Source organism: Protopterus annectens, chromosome 8.part0 (genome assembly GCF_019279795.1).
Source record: "Protopterus annectens isolate FY-2018-M chromosome 8.part0, PAN1.0, whole genome shotgun sequence".
NCBI lineage: Eukaryota > Metazoa > Chordata > Ceratodontiformes > Protopteridae > Protopterus > Protopterus annectens.
In genome coordinates, this window is record NC_056741.1 from 228,900,101 (window position 1) to 228,919,834 (window position 19,734).

General features: G+C 38.1%; 1 protein-coding gene across 1 annotated transcript in view; it reads left to right on the forward strand.

Moving 5' to 3' along the window:
• LOC122808197 (transient receptor potential cation channel subfamily V member 6-like) overlaps window positions 1-19,734 on the forward strand; it is a 346,314-nt gene that overhangs the window by 36,802 nt on the left and 289,778 nt on the right. The window contains exon 3 of the mRNA XM_044079164.1: window positions 6,614-6,754. Coding sequence (XP_043935099.1) covers window positions 6,614-6,754 — 141 coding nt within the window. The remainder of the gene's footprint in view (window positions 1-6,613; window positions 6,755-19,734) is intronic.

The following is a 19,734-nucleotide window of genomic DNA, read 5'->3' on the forward strand; positions in this document are numbered from 1 at the left end:
AGTTAATGTTACAGGCAACAGGGATACATCAGAAAAAGATAAAGAGCTAAAAGTGATTGCATAAGACATGCAGATACCTTTAAACCTCAGACAGGGGGAAAAAACAGAAAAATGTGGAATCAATCTGAGGAAGCAGGTAACTTGCACTGAGAAATGGAGGGATAAAAGAAGGCTAGGGAGCTGTCCTCAGTGAACTAAGACTGGAGGGGAAGGACAAGTAAATGAGGAGGAACTAAGAGTAAAGAAGGCGAGTGGGAGAACACAAATAAAACAAAATAAGAATTGCATCTTGGAATGTGACTGGTCAAATGAACCCAATAAAGAGAGGGATGGGGTCTTGCTTCTGATTAAGAGGGGTGGACATTGGGTAGTAGTACTTCAGGAAACACAATTAGAAGAAAAGTTAAAATACTTCAGCAGGCTGGTTTTACACTTAGGGTAACAGTGATATTAATAAGCAGAATACTAAACTTGAGTAACACAGAAGTTAGAAGATAAGAGTATGTTTGCAGTAATCAAAAGTGTAGTAGACGGGTTAGTTATTGCAATAGTTGCAATTTATAATTGCCCACAAACTACCTTAAGAAAATGAAGGCGATATTATCCAGAATAGTGAAATTTCAAGCAAGTTTATCAGGTGTAACAGTGGATTGGAATGTGATGGTTATGAGAAGAGCTGTGAAGAGAGGGCCCAGAAGGAGAAAAAGTATCAGGAGAGGGAAGATATCTGGAAAATATTTCACTCCGATTATGTGGATCAGTTTATGAATCTTATTTAAAAACATAAAGATTATCAAAGTTATACTTTTTTTTGGCCCAGTCAGGTACAAGGAATGATCAAGGTTAGACAGGAGATGTGTTTAAATGGAGCGCACACACTGGATTGAAGGCACTTACTGACCATGCACTAATAAATGTACAAATAATTCTAGCAAAAGTGGGAAATCAGACAGGGCACTGGAGATTTCAGAGACAACTGGCTGAAATAGAAGGATAAGGTTGATTAGGTCACTGCCGATTTCAAAAGGTAAGCATTTGAATTGTTGGGATGCTAGCGATAGTCTCAAAATGCACAAACTGGCTGAAAAAATCAGCTTGCATATACTATGTCCGACATGGTCATTTTTCAAAATATTCCAATTTCTCAGAGGTATGATAGTCTTGAAGCTTATATACATTGTGGGGGGGGGGGGAGTACAGGGGGGCTTGCCCCCTGCAAAAAAATTTAAAGTTGAAAAGAGATTTTCAAGTTCGCTCCTTTCTTGGGTTTTCAATCTTTTTTTTTTCCTGAGAGTGCTGACATTGCAATAAGGAGTCAAAAAGTGTAGCAAGGCTATACAGTAAGCAGTGGGAGAGAACTGAAGAAACTGGTTAGAGACCAGGAGAGAAAGGGAAAAAAGGACGGAGAGAAACTGGTAGGTGATACTAAATATGTTGTAAAGGAATTAAAGACAACTTCAAATAAAAGGGACAAAGCAAAAACAATCTGGAAAGAGGAACTGGAAACAGAAATCCAAAAATGGGTAAATGAAAAGATCTTGAGAAAGAAAGGCATGGACCTACTGAATTTTGCTAACTGTCCATAATTGACAATGTTATTAGCAGTAAGAGTGAGACAGCGACTGATAGAAAGAGGTATCTATCAGGTGAATAAACAAGAATCTTCTAAAACTGTAATGCCATTTTGAGAAATATTAAAGGAATTTATAGATGGTTTTGCCAAAAAAAAAAAAAAAACAATATCATCATCAACAGGATGGACATAAAGTAGAAAATTGGAGGAAAGGTTAATTACAAGTTTTAGGGGTGCAGGCACAAGAGCCGATGGAATCTCCATTAACCATACTGAAAGTACATTGAAGTCTGAATAAAATAAAAAAGGGACATCCCCAGGGTCAGACATGTTTCCAGTGGAAATCTGGGAAATGGTAGGGAAACCTTAATCTCAGGCTGTTCTGCTGTGTTCAGTGAGATGCTAGAAGGCCAAGACCCACCAGATTCCTGGAGAGAAGCAAATGTGGTTCTTTATAAAAAAAAATTATGGTTCTGCTGTCTACCTCCTCATACAGACTAATCTCTGCCCTAAACCATGATTATAAGTGCTTAGTTTGTGATGGATGAAGATTGGCAAAGGCTAGCACCAGGCATAACACATGATCACCAGACAGAGTTTGTGTCAGGGAGGCGGACAGTGAACAACTTACTAATGACATTGATGATTATCAGTGTCACTCAAGTCAAAGGAGAAAAGTTAGCTGTTTTGCCACTAGATGCCGTGAAGGCTTTTGACAGGGTAAGATGAGAATATTTGTTAAAAACATTACAAGAATATGGGTTCCTGAAAACTGGGTCTGTATGTTACAGAAAATATATAAAGGGACTAAAACAAAGGTGAAGATTACAGATGGTTGAACAATTCAAACCTTTCAGAGGGACAAGACAGGGATGCCAGATGTCTCCTTTGCTATTTGTGATATATTTAGATCCCTTGGCAAAATTAAAGAACAGTGGGAATTCGAGGATATATAGATGGGGAGAGAGGGAGTGGAATATTTCTTTATATGTTGATGATATCCTATTAATTCTTACAAATCCAGAGAGCAATGTTTCAAAACCCTGGGTTGAGGTAGCTGACTTTAGGAAAATTAGACTCTAAGGTAAACCATGAAAGATGCAAGCAGTAGCAATAAGTATGGATCAAAATGAACTAGGCAGAATAGGAGTATGAGAGATGTGGAAAGATGAAAAAAAGTATTTAGGAGTCTGGCTGAATAAGAGGAAGGTAGAGGAAACCTTGGAAGTGACATATGATAAAGTGCTAAACAAGGTAAAAGAATAAGATAAAAAAAACAAGAAGAGAAGTCAGGCCAGGTTAAGTTACAGATGGAACTAGAAATGCAGGTGATTCAGCTGCACTTGCTACCCGTAGTACTGTACCTTGACTAGTATTTTTTTTGGCAAGACCCAAAGGGAAAGTTACTAAAAAGACTAGGAAAACGTATGGCAGATTATTTATGGACTGGAGATAAACCAAAGGTGGCTTAGACATAGTGACCCTAACAAATGAGAAGGCGGGGGGGGGGGGACTTGGTGTCCCAGGGTTTGAGTACATGAATTCTTGTCAGCTGGTGAATATTTTTACATTAATGGACTCCATGTTTTTCTAGTTTGGCTTCCATATTATCTGGAAAAGAACAGAACAGCTTGGAAGAGAAGGATATGTGGGAGTACTTTCTTGTAGGTCAGGACTCACAGGAAGACAACTATTTTGAAGGGTATCAAAACAATGATAAGGATATCACTTAAAGAACTTCAGTTAAGGAACTGGCAGGAGGATATTGTACAGATATGTGGTGATTGAGGGGAAGACAGTAAATAAGTCATTAGTTTGGAGATGAGGAAAATGGGTTATACAGGCCAAAACTGGTTCCAAGTAATAAAGGAAGGTTTATTAAAACCAAACTAAACAGAGTTGCAGCAAAGGCAAAAATGTAAAACTAACAAAATAAAAGATTTATTATAACTTTGTGAAGATTTGAGAGTGGAATTTGAGATTCCAAGAGAACCAGAATAGGAATATCAGGCTCTAAAAGTAAGATGGGATAAGATTAATGAGGAAAAAGCAATACATTTTTGCAGTTGACCAAATAAGGAAGAAAGAAAGGATTAGACCCTAAAAACTAACCACAATAACTGAAGCAATGGAGAAATGGAAAGAAAATAAAGATTTGAAGATCAGTTTGGAAAAGGTGTGCAGCAGGAGGTGTGCTACATGAAATATCCCTGAAGTGGTTACACTTAAGAAATTTAAGATCTTTGCATGGAAATGTTTGCTCCAATAGCTTTTCACTCCAGCTAGATGAATAGGATGTTTGCCACTGCTAGTGACATTTGATGGAGATGTGTAGGTGGGTATGGAGGTACATTGTAACATGTTTTGGGATTGTGAAGATTTAATAGAGTTTAAAAAGGACCTTAAAAAACTGGCAAATATTAAAGCAGTCACCAACATAACATTAATAAAGCAGTGACTTTTATTGGGATTAGACAATCAAGTTCTGGAAAGGTATAGTGTGATCATAGAGATAATGATGCTTGGGAGAACATCATCACAAAAAAGGAATGAAAAACAACCTCCATTAGTTTCTGAAGTGGAAGACATTGCATCAGAATTGGCATGGAAAGAAGTAGAAATAAAAAAAACAAAGCGAGAAGAAATGGGAATCTAGACAGAAAAAAGATGGTATGAAACTGTTTTAATCAGGATTCAGATGCCAGTGGAATCCTTGGGCTAGGATGGTATTTTTGGTTGTTTTTTCTACTTAAATATTGTTTTTGTTAGAGGCAGATCATCTTGATTATATAAACATCCATTCCAGTAAACGGCAGCAATCATGCATAGTGCCTCTCTGTGTCATTAATGGCCAGACCTTAGACTCATAACATATTCATTAAGCTCATCCTCCATTTACCCTTATGATCTCACACCGATAGAGTTATACAGATGTATAGTTATACAGCAGGGTCCAGACCCATCGGCAATGTTCACATTTCTTTCAGCTCAAGCATTTAAAAAAGCAAAGAAGGAAATTAGAAGGCAGGAAATGTAACACTGTTTTCAGTGTGGTATATTCTTTTCACATACACACACACACCTTTGCTCAGTGTCCTCTAATATGCTTGTCACATCTTTGTGAATGGCACTGATCACTTTTATTCATTTGTCTACTTCTGCCTTTGTACTTCTCTCCCACCATCACTTCAAGTCTAGATTCACATTTATGGTTTGAATTGTTTTATCTTGATGTTGTACTTTAATTATTATGGTCTTAGAATTAGTTTTCATGTATTGATTGATTCTTTTTAGTGATTGGATGTTTTGTATTTTAAATCTGTATTTAAAGAGAGTTTTGTGAAGTTTTGTATTTCTGATGAAGTCTGTGGATGAATAGCAACTATTAAACATTTACTATGCTAAAAATATATTGCTTTTTGTCGTCATCCTTTAGTGTAGTTCCAATAGTTTTGTAATTTCATTTTATTATTACATAAAATAATAGTGTGACAGCATAACCACCAAATAAATTAAACCCAGAAAAGTTATTTACAAAATGTTTGAGTTCAAGACAGTATCATTCCAGTATCCCAGCATCTTTGACCAGTGCTACAATAACTAACTAGCAGATTTTTGTGGCAAACCGTAAGTCATGAACTTTATTAGCTGCAATAAATAAATCTCTCTGAAGCAAAAAAGCAAATATTTGCAGATATTATTATGTTGCTGTTCAAAATTGAAGACTGCAGTCTTACAGTCCAAGAAATGAATTCAAAGTAATTTGGCAGAGAATACTCTCCTGTCACCGTTCTTCCATCACCCAGTGACAGTAACTCCATTTTAAATCCATCATTCAGCTTCACATTTCAACACCTCTTCCAACTGGATGGAAGAGGCTGTTCCATTGAACAGTTTAGAAACCAATTAATTTTTTTATACTTGCTTGATGTGCAGATAGAATCTATCTATTTATTTCATCAAATAGCTTCTGTACATTTTTGCTGTAAAATGGATTATGCTGTGGGCACTGTAATCTTTTCCTACTGCCTAGAGTTACATCTGGTGCTCTGCCAGTGTTTTAATTAAGAATTATACTTGTATGAGGAAATCCTCTATGAAGTTAAGAACATCTGCTTGTCTGTAATCAGATGACTGGAGATTGCTGGATGTGTAATACCAGGTGCTTAGCTTTCTTAATTACAGGACATAATGTAGCTGGTCATGCTTTTTAAGGTGTTTAGAGAAGTGGAAGTGAGAAAACAATATGACTTCTGGGTATGATTTCTCATTCCATTTTAATGAGCAGCCATGGGGTGATTAGCTTGTTAGTGAAGTGAATGTACAAGTGAAATAATTACCTCGTAGATGCCTGGGAATGTACAAGTGAAATAATTACCTCGTAGATGCCTGGGCAATGGGACTTTTTATTTTTAAATTGAGCTTCTGCCAGTTTAAAAATTGAAGTTATAAAACTGAGAATACTCTTCACTAGATATAGCAGGACAGCATTGTAGTGACAAAAAAAAAACAAAAAAACAAGGGGTTAAAGTAGTAGTCTTCAAGAGCTGCTCAGTTTGTTTTTGCAACAATATAAAAAGGGAAGACCATGGCATTTGTTTTTGCAAAAATATAAAAAGTGAAGACCATGGCATTTACTACAATTGTATTAAAGTCTGTGTACTAGTGTGGCTGTAGTTTAGCTGGGTGGAAGTGTATTGTGTAGTATAGCTGCTGTTGGGGCATAGCAGTGAAGAAATGGAAATAGGATGTGACAGAGTCCATAGAAACGGAGTCATGTGAGCTAGCATCACTTCTGATTTTGTGGTTGGAGGAAGGGATGGCTACGTTTTATAAAATATGTTTCTCCTTTTCTTAAATTAAAGTTATAGTTTGGCCACAGAAATTAATTCCATTGTCAGATGCATCTGATGCATAGGTCAGAGTTGTGGTTGATTATTTGGGTGCACTGAAAACGTTTCCATTCTAAGTTTGGCAGATGACATGCTGTGCTGCAGTGTACGAGATGACATTGTGTTTGTATGTATTATGCCATTTCAGGAGAGACGGCCCTTCATATTGCTGTGTTGAATCAGAATGTGAATCTTGTGAAAGCTTTGATCCAGATGGGAGCTGATGTTGCCTCACCTCGTGCTGTGGGATCTTTCTTCAGGAGAAGTCCTCAGAACATGATCTATTATGGTATGCTTGACAATTTGTTTATATACAGAACATGCCTTGGGTAAATGGACTTAAACAGAAGGAAAAAAATGTGCCTGTTGTTTTACAAGATTAGTAGGTTTGTGATTATTCCATAGCAACTTGGGACAGTTCTTCAAAAATTCAGTTGCATAATATATATAAACAATGTGTGTTTGTTGTGATCCTGTTTGTGACTAATCTCTCCTGGAAGATGCATCTCTGTAATGTTGAAAGGGGTGTATAGTGGTATGATTTCATGATCCGTGAAGGAAATAGCTGACATAGGTTTAGGTTCATAGATTAGTACTAAGCTAACTGCCCTTGTGAGCCCTTTTAAGCCTAGCCAATTGTCCCTTGTGAGACTCAAACCCTGCACCTTATGTTTGTAAGGCAAACACCTTAACCATTAGGCCACCGTCCAACATTATATGAAGTATTGATTGCATCCGGTTCTACTTTTAATGTATGCTCTGTGCTTTTGTTTTCATTTTTGAAGGGATCATGAATGAAGTCTCCCAGAAGAGTACATCTGTCCAGCACATCCATAACTGCTTGTTTCTGGAGCACATTTTATCAGAAAAAATAATTGGTGCTTATCAGTTTATTTTTTTCTTGTACCTTGGTGTTTCCTTTTGAATTGTACACATAATCATAATCCAGCTGATAGAAGGCAGAATACTATACTTTTTCTGGCTGTGGCTAAAGGATGGTTTAAAAGAAAGTTTCCATACTGTATGAATGAGTATACATTTTTTTACAACAGGTAAATGTATTTGTAATTTGACAGTGGTTTATAACTGTTGACATTCAGTTTATGTATTTTGTTACCGATTAATGGAGGTTGTGAGGCTTTATGCTCATTTTGACTTTAATTTTCTGTTTTGTCCGCTATACATTTAGGGAGTTCTTGGGGATTAGTTGTGCTTAGTCATGCTTTTAATGTTTAATGCTGAATATTATATGCAACTGTAATATCCACGGCAGGAAACAAATGCCCATTGGGAATCACACCAGGGTATGAAATTGTACTTAGGATTTGTGTATAACATTTATTTTCTATGATGGAAAAGATTAGTTCAACATTTTGGATGGATGCAGTGGCTAGTACAAATTGTGGGTTAATATTCAGTATATTTCATTTTCATTTTTATACAGAAAAGGGGGTATTCATTCCAAATGAGAGGGCACAGACAAGTCCAGGCAAGATGTTTGTTGGAACTCACGGCTCTTTTTATTTATCTATCCTTTGTTTACCCGATTAGTCCCACTATTTTAGAACTTCTTTTCAGGGGAGACCTGTGTTGGTATTTATACTACTAGGGGATAATTTGGCATTGGGGTACTTCCCCCTACTTGTCATTGTTGTGAGTGGGACCCATTTTGCAGAAGCACTTCCTGTTTCCACTACAGGCACTGAGGTGGCCAGGGGAAACAGGGAGGCAGATGGAGAGAGGAGATGGAGTAGTGAGAGAAATGGAGGAGAAAGGAAAAAATCGAGACTGGAGAATGTGTGCAGGATTCTGAGGAGATGTTTTAAAGAAATCTGATGGAGATGAGTCAACAAAGATGGATGTGTAATTACAACATTCCACATAGGAGGGTTGTGGGATGATTTGCTTAAAGAAATGGCAATGCAGAGTGAGCCAGAAAATAAAGGAAATGCTTTCCTAGGGGTGAGGACATTATAGAGAAAATAAAGGAGGATGCAGAGACAATCCTGATGAATAGTAATGAGAAAAAAAAGAAAACCTATGCAGAGAAAGTGAAAGAAGGCAAACAGGGTGTAGTAGAAAGAGGCAGAGGAAAATGAAAGATAGAAGTATGTGGTAAGGGTTCAAATTAAAGAAGACAAAGAAATGGACAGGTATGAAGTGTGGGACAATTTAATAGCTCCTTTGGGTATAAAAGCACAAAGTAAATCATTTATTCTTAACCACAAAAAGCTATATCTTGTAACATTATATCTGAGACAGTTTTTTCAGTGGAAAATTTTCTTGGAAAATATGAAAAAAGAATGACTATAACCCATGGAATCTTTGTGATTTAAGAATTTAACATGGGAACAAAAAATACAATTCATGTGTGGTTTCAAACAGAGGCAGAAAGAGAGACTTTGAAAGGACATTTTAAAACTGTATGAAAAGTATTGGACAGTGCAAATGTTTGACAAAAAGGGTTTATGGCCCGGAGGCTGGCATTGTAATATCGTGGTAAACATAGAAAGAGAAAAAAATTATACATAAACAAAGCATGATAAAAGTGGAGGGGAACGGGGTGTCATAAAATAATGGGGACAGAGCAAAACAGTTTCTTTTGTGGAAGAGGACAGTTGTTGGGGAAATGGCATGATACAAAACAATGTGAATTGAAATGTTATAAATATAACAGAATTGGGCATTTTGGATGGATTGCAAAAATGAAAATAAGAGCAAGGAAATAGAGAAGAAATGAACAAAAAGGAAGAAATTTTAGAAGTAAGAAAAAAAATAAAGAGGACATAGAAAGCTTTGAAATAAGTGATGAAGAAGGCATAAATTGGGAGGTAGTAAAAGAAAAATTATTCTGTTGGTAAGAGAGAGAAAAAAATAAAGGGTAAGTACAGAAAAAAGGAAATGAATGAAAAATAATATATGCAGCTAATGATTAGGAGTTGGCATAATGGTTAAGGTATTTGACTCACAGACAACAGAGTACAGTGTTTGATTCTCACCTTCTTTGAAACAGTCACCAAGGCCATTGACGAGGGGAAGGTGGTCCACACAGCCTACCTGGACCTCGCAAAAGCCTTCGATACAATACCCCACTCTGGCATTATAGATAAGCTCACCAGCTTAAGTATAAACCCCTATGTCACTAGATGGGTTGCAAACTGGCTCAAGGACAGAACCCACATGGTTAGAATTGTTGGAGCCATGTCAGACTCCAAACCAGTTACAAATGGCGTCCCACAAGGCTCAGTCCTGGGACCTCTCTTGTTCGGTATATATTTCTCGGAGGTACAGGCCAACACAGGAGGACTGTGGCTGACCAAGTTCGCAGATGACTGCAAACTGGGCTCCATAATAGACTCTCCAGCCGACACAAGCATCCTACAAAAGGGCCTCATAGAAACAGACAACTGGTGCCAGAGCCATGGCCTCAAGCTAAACGCCAAAATGTGTATAGTCATCCCCTTTGGCAAAAACAAAGTGCCCACAAATTACCACATAGGTGGTAATCCATCAAGTATGGAAGAAGTAATTAGGGACCTGGGGAAACCAAGTTGATAGCAATCTCTCATTTGACAACCATGTGGCCAAAGTGGTTAGAAAAGCATTTTATATAGCCCACCTAATCATGAAGGGATTCACATCTAGATCAGGGTAGGTCATTGTGCCTCTTTACTCATCCCTCATCAGGCCCATAATTGAGTACAATGCCCGTTTTGGGATGTACCTTACCAGACACCTGCAGCAACTGGAAAGACCCCAAAAGTACCTCACCAAGACGATCAAAGGGCTCAAACAGATGCCATATGCTGCCCGGTTAAAGAAACTCCAGCTCTACTCATTGGCATACTGCCTGCTCAGAGGCGATCTGTGCCTGACGTATAAAGCCATGTCCAACCCGGAATTAATGGACATGCTGCACCTCAGAAAATCCAAATCCCATCGAAGCTACGCTCGAGAGACTTGAACCTCAGCACTGAAATAAATAGGACATGCTGGAGGGACAGATTCATAACCCAGAGGCTCCCTTCACTCTGGAATAAAATCCCAGTCCAGGTTAGGCAGAGTCCCTCATTGACTCTCTTCAAGAGGAATCTTGATGAGTGGATGGGAGATCGTAGGTTTACCCTGGGTATCACTTCTGTGAAACTGTTAGACAGAGGCACAGTATACTAACCTCGAAAAAGGGCATAGCAAAATTAATTTAAAATGGGTGGCGAAAGCCAAACACACTCTGGCTAGGCTTATAAATGCCCTAGGGCAGATAGCCTAGTATGAACCTATGAACCTTTGGAAGGGAAATTGGCTAGGCTTAGAATGGCCTATTAAGAAAAGCTAGCCTCATTATTAGGTATGAATGTATGAAAACCATGAATCCAAGGAAAAGGGAAAATGAGTATTTCAGAGTGCTTTCTGTAAATGTGAATAGTATTAAGAATATAGAAATACTAAGCATGTAAAAAATTACAATTGACCTAACTTGCCTGTTTCCCTCAGTATTTAGTAGGTTAGGATGTTCTTAAAAGCCATTGTAGGTCCCTCTTCAAAACATCTGATATTTGAATCTGTATCAAAAAATGCAGGTATAGAAGAAGGAAGACCGGAATCCCGTCTTGGTTAAAGTTCTTTATTTGTAAAGTGAAATTGAAAAATAATTCCAGGCAGATGAGCGTAGTTGGTTTGTTCAAATTACAAGTCTGGTGCTGATTCTTAAAAACAGAACATTAGAGGAATGTAAAATATTTGTGCGACACCACAGGTGGGAGTGTTAACTGATTGACACTTATGTAAGTAAATCTGCAAACGCTCCAGTTTAGTGGCATCTAGGTGTATATTTAAGATTAAATTAAGTTAACTTTGTTAGTTAAAAACAAACCATGCACTTTAGTCACCCACTTTCTAGTTTTACATACATTATTAAATCTTATAAACAATATTAAATCTTATAAACAATATTTTTCATTAGAAACTCAAGTTTGGCTGTGAATGAATGGAACAATATAACTTTATTACAGCACATGAATAGAATTTGCAGGATCTTAAAGGGGTTGGAGAAGTGGAATGGGGTGGGGAGAGTGTAGTGGAATACAAATAATCATTTGTCATTGGTTTTGTTTGATTTGGTCTCTTAGAAGGAATATGTATTGTATATAAAGTAAGTTAGATTAAACACTTGTGATTTGTAGAGTTGCAACTCAAAAATTAAAAAGACCTAATGCCGCCTCTGCTCATACGCTTTCACAAATGCCTCATCAGATCTGCCAGAAAATTTGTCATGGGGGCAAAAATATAGATACAACCTATGAAGGAAATAAATAATAGATAAATATTGAAGGAAATAGATCTGGGAAACAGTAGCTTTAAAGGAGATGAAGTGAGCTACTGGTTAAGGTTACAGCGGACGCTTGTGCTGGAGTTTAAAGCTGGTATATTTCAAGCTCAAGTATGACATTATTAAAGGATATGGTTGAAATACCTGGTAATATACGACATAGTTGCTGTGAAGCTAGTTGGCCTTTAAAGAGTGAGAAAACGTAGGGGTCAATAATACTACGTGGGGTCAAAGTATAAATTCCTATAAAATATATTAAAAAGAAAAGTCAACTGGAAAAGGGGGTGTGTGAGCCAGAGGGAAGAACAGACATGCATCTTAAGTTACACAGGTGAGGAATGATCAGACTTTGTACTGTGGTTACAAATGTGTAACAGTGTCATAGAGGTTTTGATCAAAGTTAACAAGGAAGATATTAAGGATGGAACAGAGCAGGAAAAAAAATACTTACAGAATATGGAAGAAAGTCAATTTAGTAATTATGGTTGTACAGCTTTATAAGGTTTAAAATACAGTTAATAGAGATTGTGCTATTAAGTCCTGTTTTTTTTTTTTCGCTGTCAGAAGGATATGCCATTCAAGCTCTTCCTTCTCAAGTCTGGCATTTGTATTTCCTTGAAATGGTTCATCGATGATCCTGTCTAAGATGATAAAATGAAAGATGTTGTGAGCAGGTTTCTCTGTAGCATGTTTTGCTATTGGGTTGGAGTTCATTTCATGCCATATATCAGAGTAGTGCCTGGCCATCCTGATTTTTAATTTTTAATGGTTTTGTCCACATAGAAAGCATGGCAGTGATGGCACTGGGTTCTATATACTATTTTGTTTGTGATGGGGTTGCCAAACCAGGGGTTCTTAAGTCTTTTTGTTGTTGCGGCAGTAAAAAGATGCTTCCCAGAACATATATTTACAGTAGGTGCAGTCTAGGGGGGCTGCAAGGTTAAGTACCTGATGGTTGTTGGGTCAGGTTGCTAATGGGACTGTGGGTGCTCTTTTCAATGAAGTCATGGATGTTTTTGCAGGTGGTGAAGGTTGGTCACAAATGTTTTTGTTTCTGCAGGTGGTGAAGGGTGGTGAAGGTTGGTCACAAATGTTTTTGTTTCTGCAGGTGGTGAAGGTTGGTCACAAATGTTTTTGTTTCTGCAGGTGGTGAAGGTTGGTCACAAATGTTTTTGTTTCTGCAGGTGGTGAAGGTTGGTCACAGATGTTTTTGTTTCTGCAGGTGGTGGTTAGTCATGGATCTTTTTCTTTTCTGCAGGTGGTGAAGGTTGGTCACGGATGTTTTTGTTTCTGCAGGTGGTGGAGGTTGGTCATGGATGTTTTTGTTTCTGCAGGTGGTGAAGTTTGGTCTAGTTGGGAGTATCTTATTGAGGGAATTGCTTTCACTGATTATGCACCAGTTGTTCAGTATTGCCTTCCTAAGTTTTTGGTAATCAGATTAAAGTTAGTCATGATGACGATCCATTTTTTTGTCATCTTTTTGTTGGATGATGATTCAGATGTGGCGTGAGGTGATGTTTCCCGAAGTTAATAGATCTACATTGTTTATTTTTGATGATAGGGTCAAAGATTTCTGTTATTAACCTCTAGCTAGAAAATCCTTGGATGATGTTTCTAGTGAAAGAGGAAAGTTCCTTAGTGACTCTGGCTATCTTGAGACCTTAGGACTTGATAACATTTCTATTGGTTCTAAAGGGGTGCATACTGTTTCTGTGGCGCTGCAGGTTTACCCTTGTGGATTTCTGGTAAAGATTGTTTGACATGTTACCTCCTATAGAAGGTATTGTGATGGTAATGTTTGTGGAAATTGATGGAAGCTTGGTTGTAGGATGTAGTGAACTTAAAGTTGGTGGTCTTTCCTATATAATCATAAAACTTCCAGTTTTTTGAGATTACCCTTCCAAATTATTAGGATATCATCAATATTTCTGTAATAACAACACCCATGTTTGTAGTAGGGGGAGGTATAGATGTTTTCTTTTTCCCCATTTTCCAAGTGCTGTATTGGCCAGGCTTGGAGCCATAGCTGCACCCATAGCTATCCCTCTGGTTTGGCAAAATAAATGCTCCTCTAATCTGAATTCATTGTTGTTGAGGAGTTTGTGCAGTAATCTGCTGATGGTCTCCAGTTTTTTGGGCAAAGCTGACCATTTTTTTGGTAGACTTTAATGACAACATTAATGAAGTAATTGTAAGGTAATACAGTGTAAAGCACTTCTACATCTTTTGTGACTTATCAAGCATGTTTGTCAATCTTGAGGCCCCAAATTTCTGTCAGGTGGTCTGGGCTGTTGAGATTGAAGGATTTGGTGCTCTTTCCAAGAGGTTTGATTTGGACTTCAAGATATATTTATGTGGGTTTTGTAATCCGCCTCCTGCTTGCTATAACTGGTCTGTAGGGTGGGTCAGTAATATTTTTGTGTGGTTTGGTGATCCAAAAAAAGCTTGGGAGTCTCGGATGTTCAACTGTGAGAAATTCAAGCAGATTGTTACTGATCAGTCCTTCTTCATGGAGGTTGGTGATCTCTGTGATTAGTTCTTTGTAAGCAAATTTAATTTTAATGAAGTTGCTGGTTTCATAATAGGTGGGGATGTTGACTATTTTGAGGATCTGGAGGTTATAAGCTGAGGTGTCAGTGACTAGAATACCCCACCTTTTTGAGCTTTCATGACTCTTCTAGTTTTGTCTTTGCTTAAGTTTTTCAGGGCTTCAGGTTCATCCGTGTTAATGTTGTGTAGTATTTTTTTCTTTGTGGAATTCTGTAGGATTCTTCTAATGTCCGCTTAGTGTTAATTTTCAAAGGCAGTTATGATGGGGCATGGGGAATGACAAACATTTATTTTTTCCATTTGCCAACTGTGTCCATGGCATTGGTGGTGGGGTCTATTAGTTTATTGCAAAAATGAGTTTTGAGATTGTTTCCTGGTAAACAATTTACATCAATGATCATATGGATTAGGGTGCTTCTTTGTTGCAGTATAAATGTGAGTCCTTTTTCTAATATGCTTTATTCTGTTTTACTGAGATGTTTCTTGGAATGATTCCAGATGATATTCATTTGTGATGGTTGTTTCTGTTCCTCCTTCCTTTTGTTGTTGTGAGGGTCTCTGGGTGGTATCCAGAGGTGCTGCAGGTCTCTCTTGCCTTGCCATCTTCTGTCTTTCTGGTGTGGGTTGCTCTTTGGAGATACTGGGATCCTGGGTTGCCAAGCATCTGAGGGTGTGGTATGACTGTGGTGTACTTTTGGGTGTATTCTTGATTTTATTGGTGGATGGAAGGCGTCATAGTTGTGATTGTGAGTCTTTGCATTAAATCCAGGGTGGGAGAGAATGGCTGAAGTAAAAAAATCCTGTTCATGGTGTACGGAGGTGATGGGAGGTCCTTTTTAATTTTTTGTTTATGGTGGTGAGTACTTGGGGTGTACATGGCATACTGTACTTCATCCTTAGAGCATCATGCTCGATGTTCTGTCTCTGTTTGGTTGTTGTCCTGGCTGTGGGGGACGGGGGGGCTCTGTTGAGCACATTAATCATTAAGGTCCCTTTTCATTGTATTAATTCTATTCAGTTAGATTTTTTTTTCAAAATCCTTTATTCTATTAATTAGTTATACCTTGGAATAGAGACTTCCAAGAGGGCTAAACATTGAGTAACAGCTTGACTCTAGCTCTCCCAGTGTAAAAACAGAAACTCAACAGAGAAGGCCAGTAGACGTTTTTGTGTATGGGTAAATTTCAGTAACTGGCTAGTAAGTGTACTGCCTGGATGCCAGGAAAAAAAGAAATACAGAGCTCCTGGAAAAAAATCAGCTACAAAAAGTGAGGAAGAAACATTGACTGGGGAAAGTTCTGTGGCTATTCAGCAAAAAGCAATGTAACCTCCAAACTGCTTCCTGTAACCTACAGGAAGATAGAAGACAACTGAATACAGACTTGGTTAAAATAAACAAAACACTAATGGAGTATATCCACATGAACAACAAAAAGCTGGAAAAATGGAAAAGCTTTAAACAGATATTCAGATGAGGTGGTAAAGCTGCAAAAATCAGAGGTTGAAATGAAGAAAAAGCTGGCTGAATGAGACCTCAGGAAGAGATGTTTCAAAAAGTAATAGAATTAAGGACAGAGAAGGTAGGGACAACCTGAGATTTTCAACAATGCCAGAGAAGCTGGAGGGAACAGACTACATTAATTTTATTAAAGCACAAATAAGCAACTGGACCGATATTCTACAACTGGAGTTGTTGGTTGAAAGAGCACATTGTGTGTATGCTCCTAACCTGATAATAAGAAAGGAACCTAGTCCTTAAATAGTAAAGATGCAATCCTACTAGCAGAATGAGTTGATTAGGACAACATACTAAAAGTGGGAGACAGAAGAGTGTTTGTGGAGAATGATTACTCATTGTACTCCAGGCAGAAGAGGAGTAAATGCATTCCACTATTCAGGGAATGTCAGGATACAGGTGTGAGATTCAAACTGCTATACCCAACTGTCTTCAAGGCATTCTTCCCTGGAGGGATAAAATAATTTTTTGATGAAGTACATGCTGAGGATGACATACAAAAGTTTGTCCAGCAAAAACTGAGCTGTGAAACAGAGGAATATTTTGCTGCTTGTTCTTCTGGTAATACAGACCTGTCAGGATACAGGTGTGAGATTCAAACTGCTGTATCCAGCTGTCTTCAAGGCATTCTTCCTTGGAGGGATAAAATCATTTTTTGATGAAGTATATGCTGAGGACGACATACAAAGGTTTGTCCAGCAAAAAGTGAGCTGTGAAACAGAGGAATATTTTGCTTCTTGTTCTTCTGGTAATAAAGACCACAGAAAAAATTGTACCTGTGAATCCTTTTCCACCGTTTCAATGGAAAATATTGTAGAGCAGGAAGGGAGCACTAGGACTGACTAAAAGAATCAAGACTAAGTTGGAAATGAAGCAGAGACAAGATTTGGGCGATGGAGATGCAGCAATAAAAGCAGTAACTTAATGTGGGATTACAGTGCAATAATTACATTTGTGAATTATGGCAGGACAAGAAAATCTGGAAATATTGGACTTTTTTAGAATTTGTTGGACTTGTGTGGGACTCTAAAGTATATGCCCTACTCATGTCATTAATGTTTGGGAAAAATGCTTTGGAGAGGGGAAGAGAAGGGAGGAAGTTAACTGCAAGTACAGAATTTATTTATTTATTTTTTTGCTTGATAGTACTAGTTTTGTGGTGTATGTATGTCTTTGGACGCTATAAAGTAAAGTTTTGTCAGTTATTTTTAAGTGTAATGGGGACTGTAAATATATGCTGCAGTTCTTTTTTTCCCTTTCTAGTTCAAGTTTTGAGTTTTATGATACCTGGAGGTTAGTAAGGATGGGATGGTAGAAAGTAAGTTATGGCAAGTATAGGTTTGGTTGTTGATTAAAAAAAAACAAAACAAAAAAAACATTTTTTGCTCTATAAAGCATCCCTAGTATTTGGTGACTTTTTATGTAGTTTTGTATATGCAAAGTAAATATTATCCGCTATCATCCATAATAATTTGCTATGAGAAGTGACATATTCATAGCTGCAGAAGCAACTTATAATGAAAATCACTGCAATGATCATAAATTACACCTGGAATGATCACTGTAATTCCTGCTGAGTACAGAGAACTTTCAGTTTAACTATTCTAGTCTGGTACTGTGTCTGAGTTCCACCTTTTCAGCTGGCTTTAAAATAGTAAGCAATTTTTGCGCTTGTCTTATTAAGCTGCCAGTCGGCAGAGAGAACACCCAGTAGAAACTTGGCAGATGCTGCATTTGTAGTCCAAGACCAGCTTGTATAATAGATATGTTAAACAGGTGCTTTGATTGTACAACTTGCACCATTATCTAAAATGGTACGACAGTTCTAGTAGAATCACCATCAACTCTCCCTTTTTATTATTTTTCTGTTACATCAACTGTCACCACCTTGCTGTTGATTCAATGTCATTTTTCTACTTTCTTTGGCCTTCACAGTTCTCTCACAGACAATCCAGCCATCTCTTGGCTAATCATTTGCATTTCCTCTTGTGGTCTTGCATCTCCCAAATCTTCCTCACCAAATAATTTTTTGCATTGCTACACTTGACTAAATCACTATAATCTGTTATCCTTGATGACCTCTGGATTTGAGGTCACTTTGGTTTCTGCTCTGATGTCCTCATTTTTTCATCTTATCGACAGTGTACATCCTATCATCTCAGGCACTTCATCTATGTCACATCAGTCTTCTTTAACAGCTCTGTCTTCACTGCTCAGGTTTCTGTACCATACAAAAGCAATGGTCACATCACTTTTTGTACATTTTACTGTTTAGCCTTCTTTTGAATTCTTCTCTTAGACATTATCCCACCATACACTGCCATTTGGGTGCAGCACCTCTCACTCTAACTTCGACCCCCTAATTCAGACTTCCATTCTGTTTGACTACACCTCACATATCCTTAGATTGAATCTATTATAAGTGCTTTGAGTGCTGCCTCCTTACTGCCTCAAATGGCAGACCTCAGCATATAATATGACTTGCTGCAGAGGTTATTACGGTTGCACAGAGAGATGTCTTGTGAGAAAATTTGGGATTATTTGAAAGTTAACATTGTATTTGAAGTTTTTCCTTGTTGTATGTAATGTTACAGTAGAAGAGAAAGGTGCAGATTCAATAAACCCTACATGGTTTGCTAAAACCATGTATGCATCATGGTGCAGCATGCAAACGGTAGCACTCCGTTTTTTATTCAGTAAGCACCTCTACACATTGTGTACAGCCATGCAAATGAGGTCGGTCAACACAGTGGTATGCTAATTACAGCATAAGCAGCTGAACTGTATGCTAATCAACCAAGCCATGACGGAGGAGCTATTCAAAAAGCTATAAAACAAATGTGTAGACTCATTGTTAGGTTTTGGAATTTGCAGGGAAAACTATTGAAATGCAACTATGGAAACTAAGCTACACGGAAAGAATGTTAGGAGCTACTGTTTGTGTATGTGCAGCAGGCCCAAGTCTCTGCAACTGCTGCTGCTAATAGACCACGTCCAAGAAGGAGAAGTTTTTTTAGACCCCATTTAACATTTCATAATGTGCATGAGGTGGAAATCATAAAGTGCTACAGGGTGGATAGTGACATACTACAGGAACTCTGCTTCATAGTAAGGGCAAACCAAGGGGAACCAATCCCAGTGGAGACTAAAGTATGTGTAGCACTTAGAATTTTAGCTACAGGAACCTTCCAAAGACCAACAGGGGACATGGTGGTGGTGCCACCTGCATCAGCATCTGGGATCCTCCATCAGTTCCTGAATGCTATGCTGCAAAAGGCCAGTGACAACATGTAATTTTCCCTATACAGCTGAGAACAGAACCAGAACTATGCAGGAGTATTACCCCCTATAGCACACTACCCTGAAGTTTTGGGTGCCATAGAGTGTACACATGTAGAAATCAAAGCACTACCTGGAGAACAGGGAAGGGTGTACATCAGTAGAATGGGCTGCCACTCTATTTACTGCTAGGTTGTGTGTAACACTAAGGGAATCATCCTGAATGTGTGTGCTGGCAACCTAGGCAGTTACCACAGTTCACATATCTGGCACAGCTGTCAACTGTATCAGATGTTTACTGGGGGGATATCCCACAGGGTCATTTACTGGTGGGAAGAAGGGTATGCACTGGAACCGTGGCTGAAGATGCCCATCAGAAATGCACACACACCAAATGAAGAAAGCTATAATGAGGCACATTCTCAAACAAGAAACATTAAGGAGTGTGTATTTGTTCTGCTGAAGTCACAGTTCTGGTGCCTACATACATCTGGGGGAGCCCTGCACTACAATCCCAGTACATGTGCTGAAATATTCAGTATCTTTGCCATGCCAAAACATTATCCTAAGAAAACAGCTTCAGCAGGAACAGCAA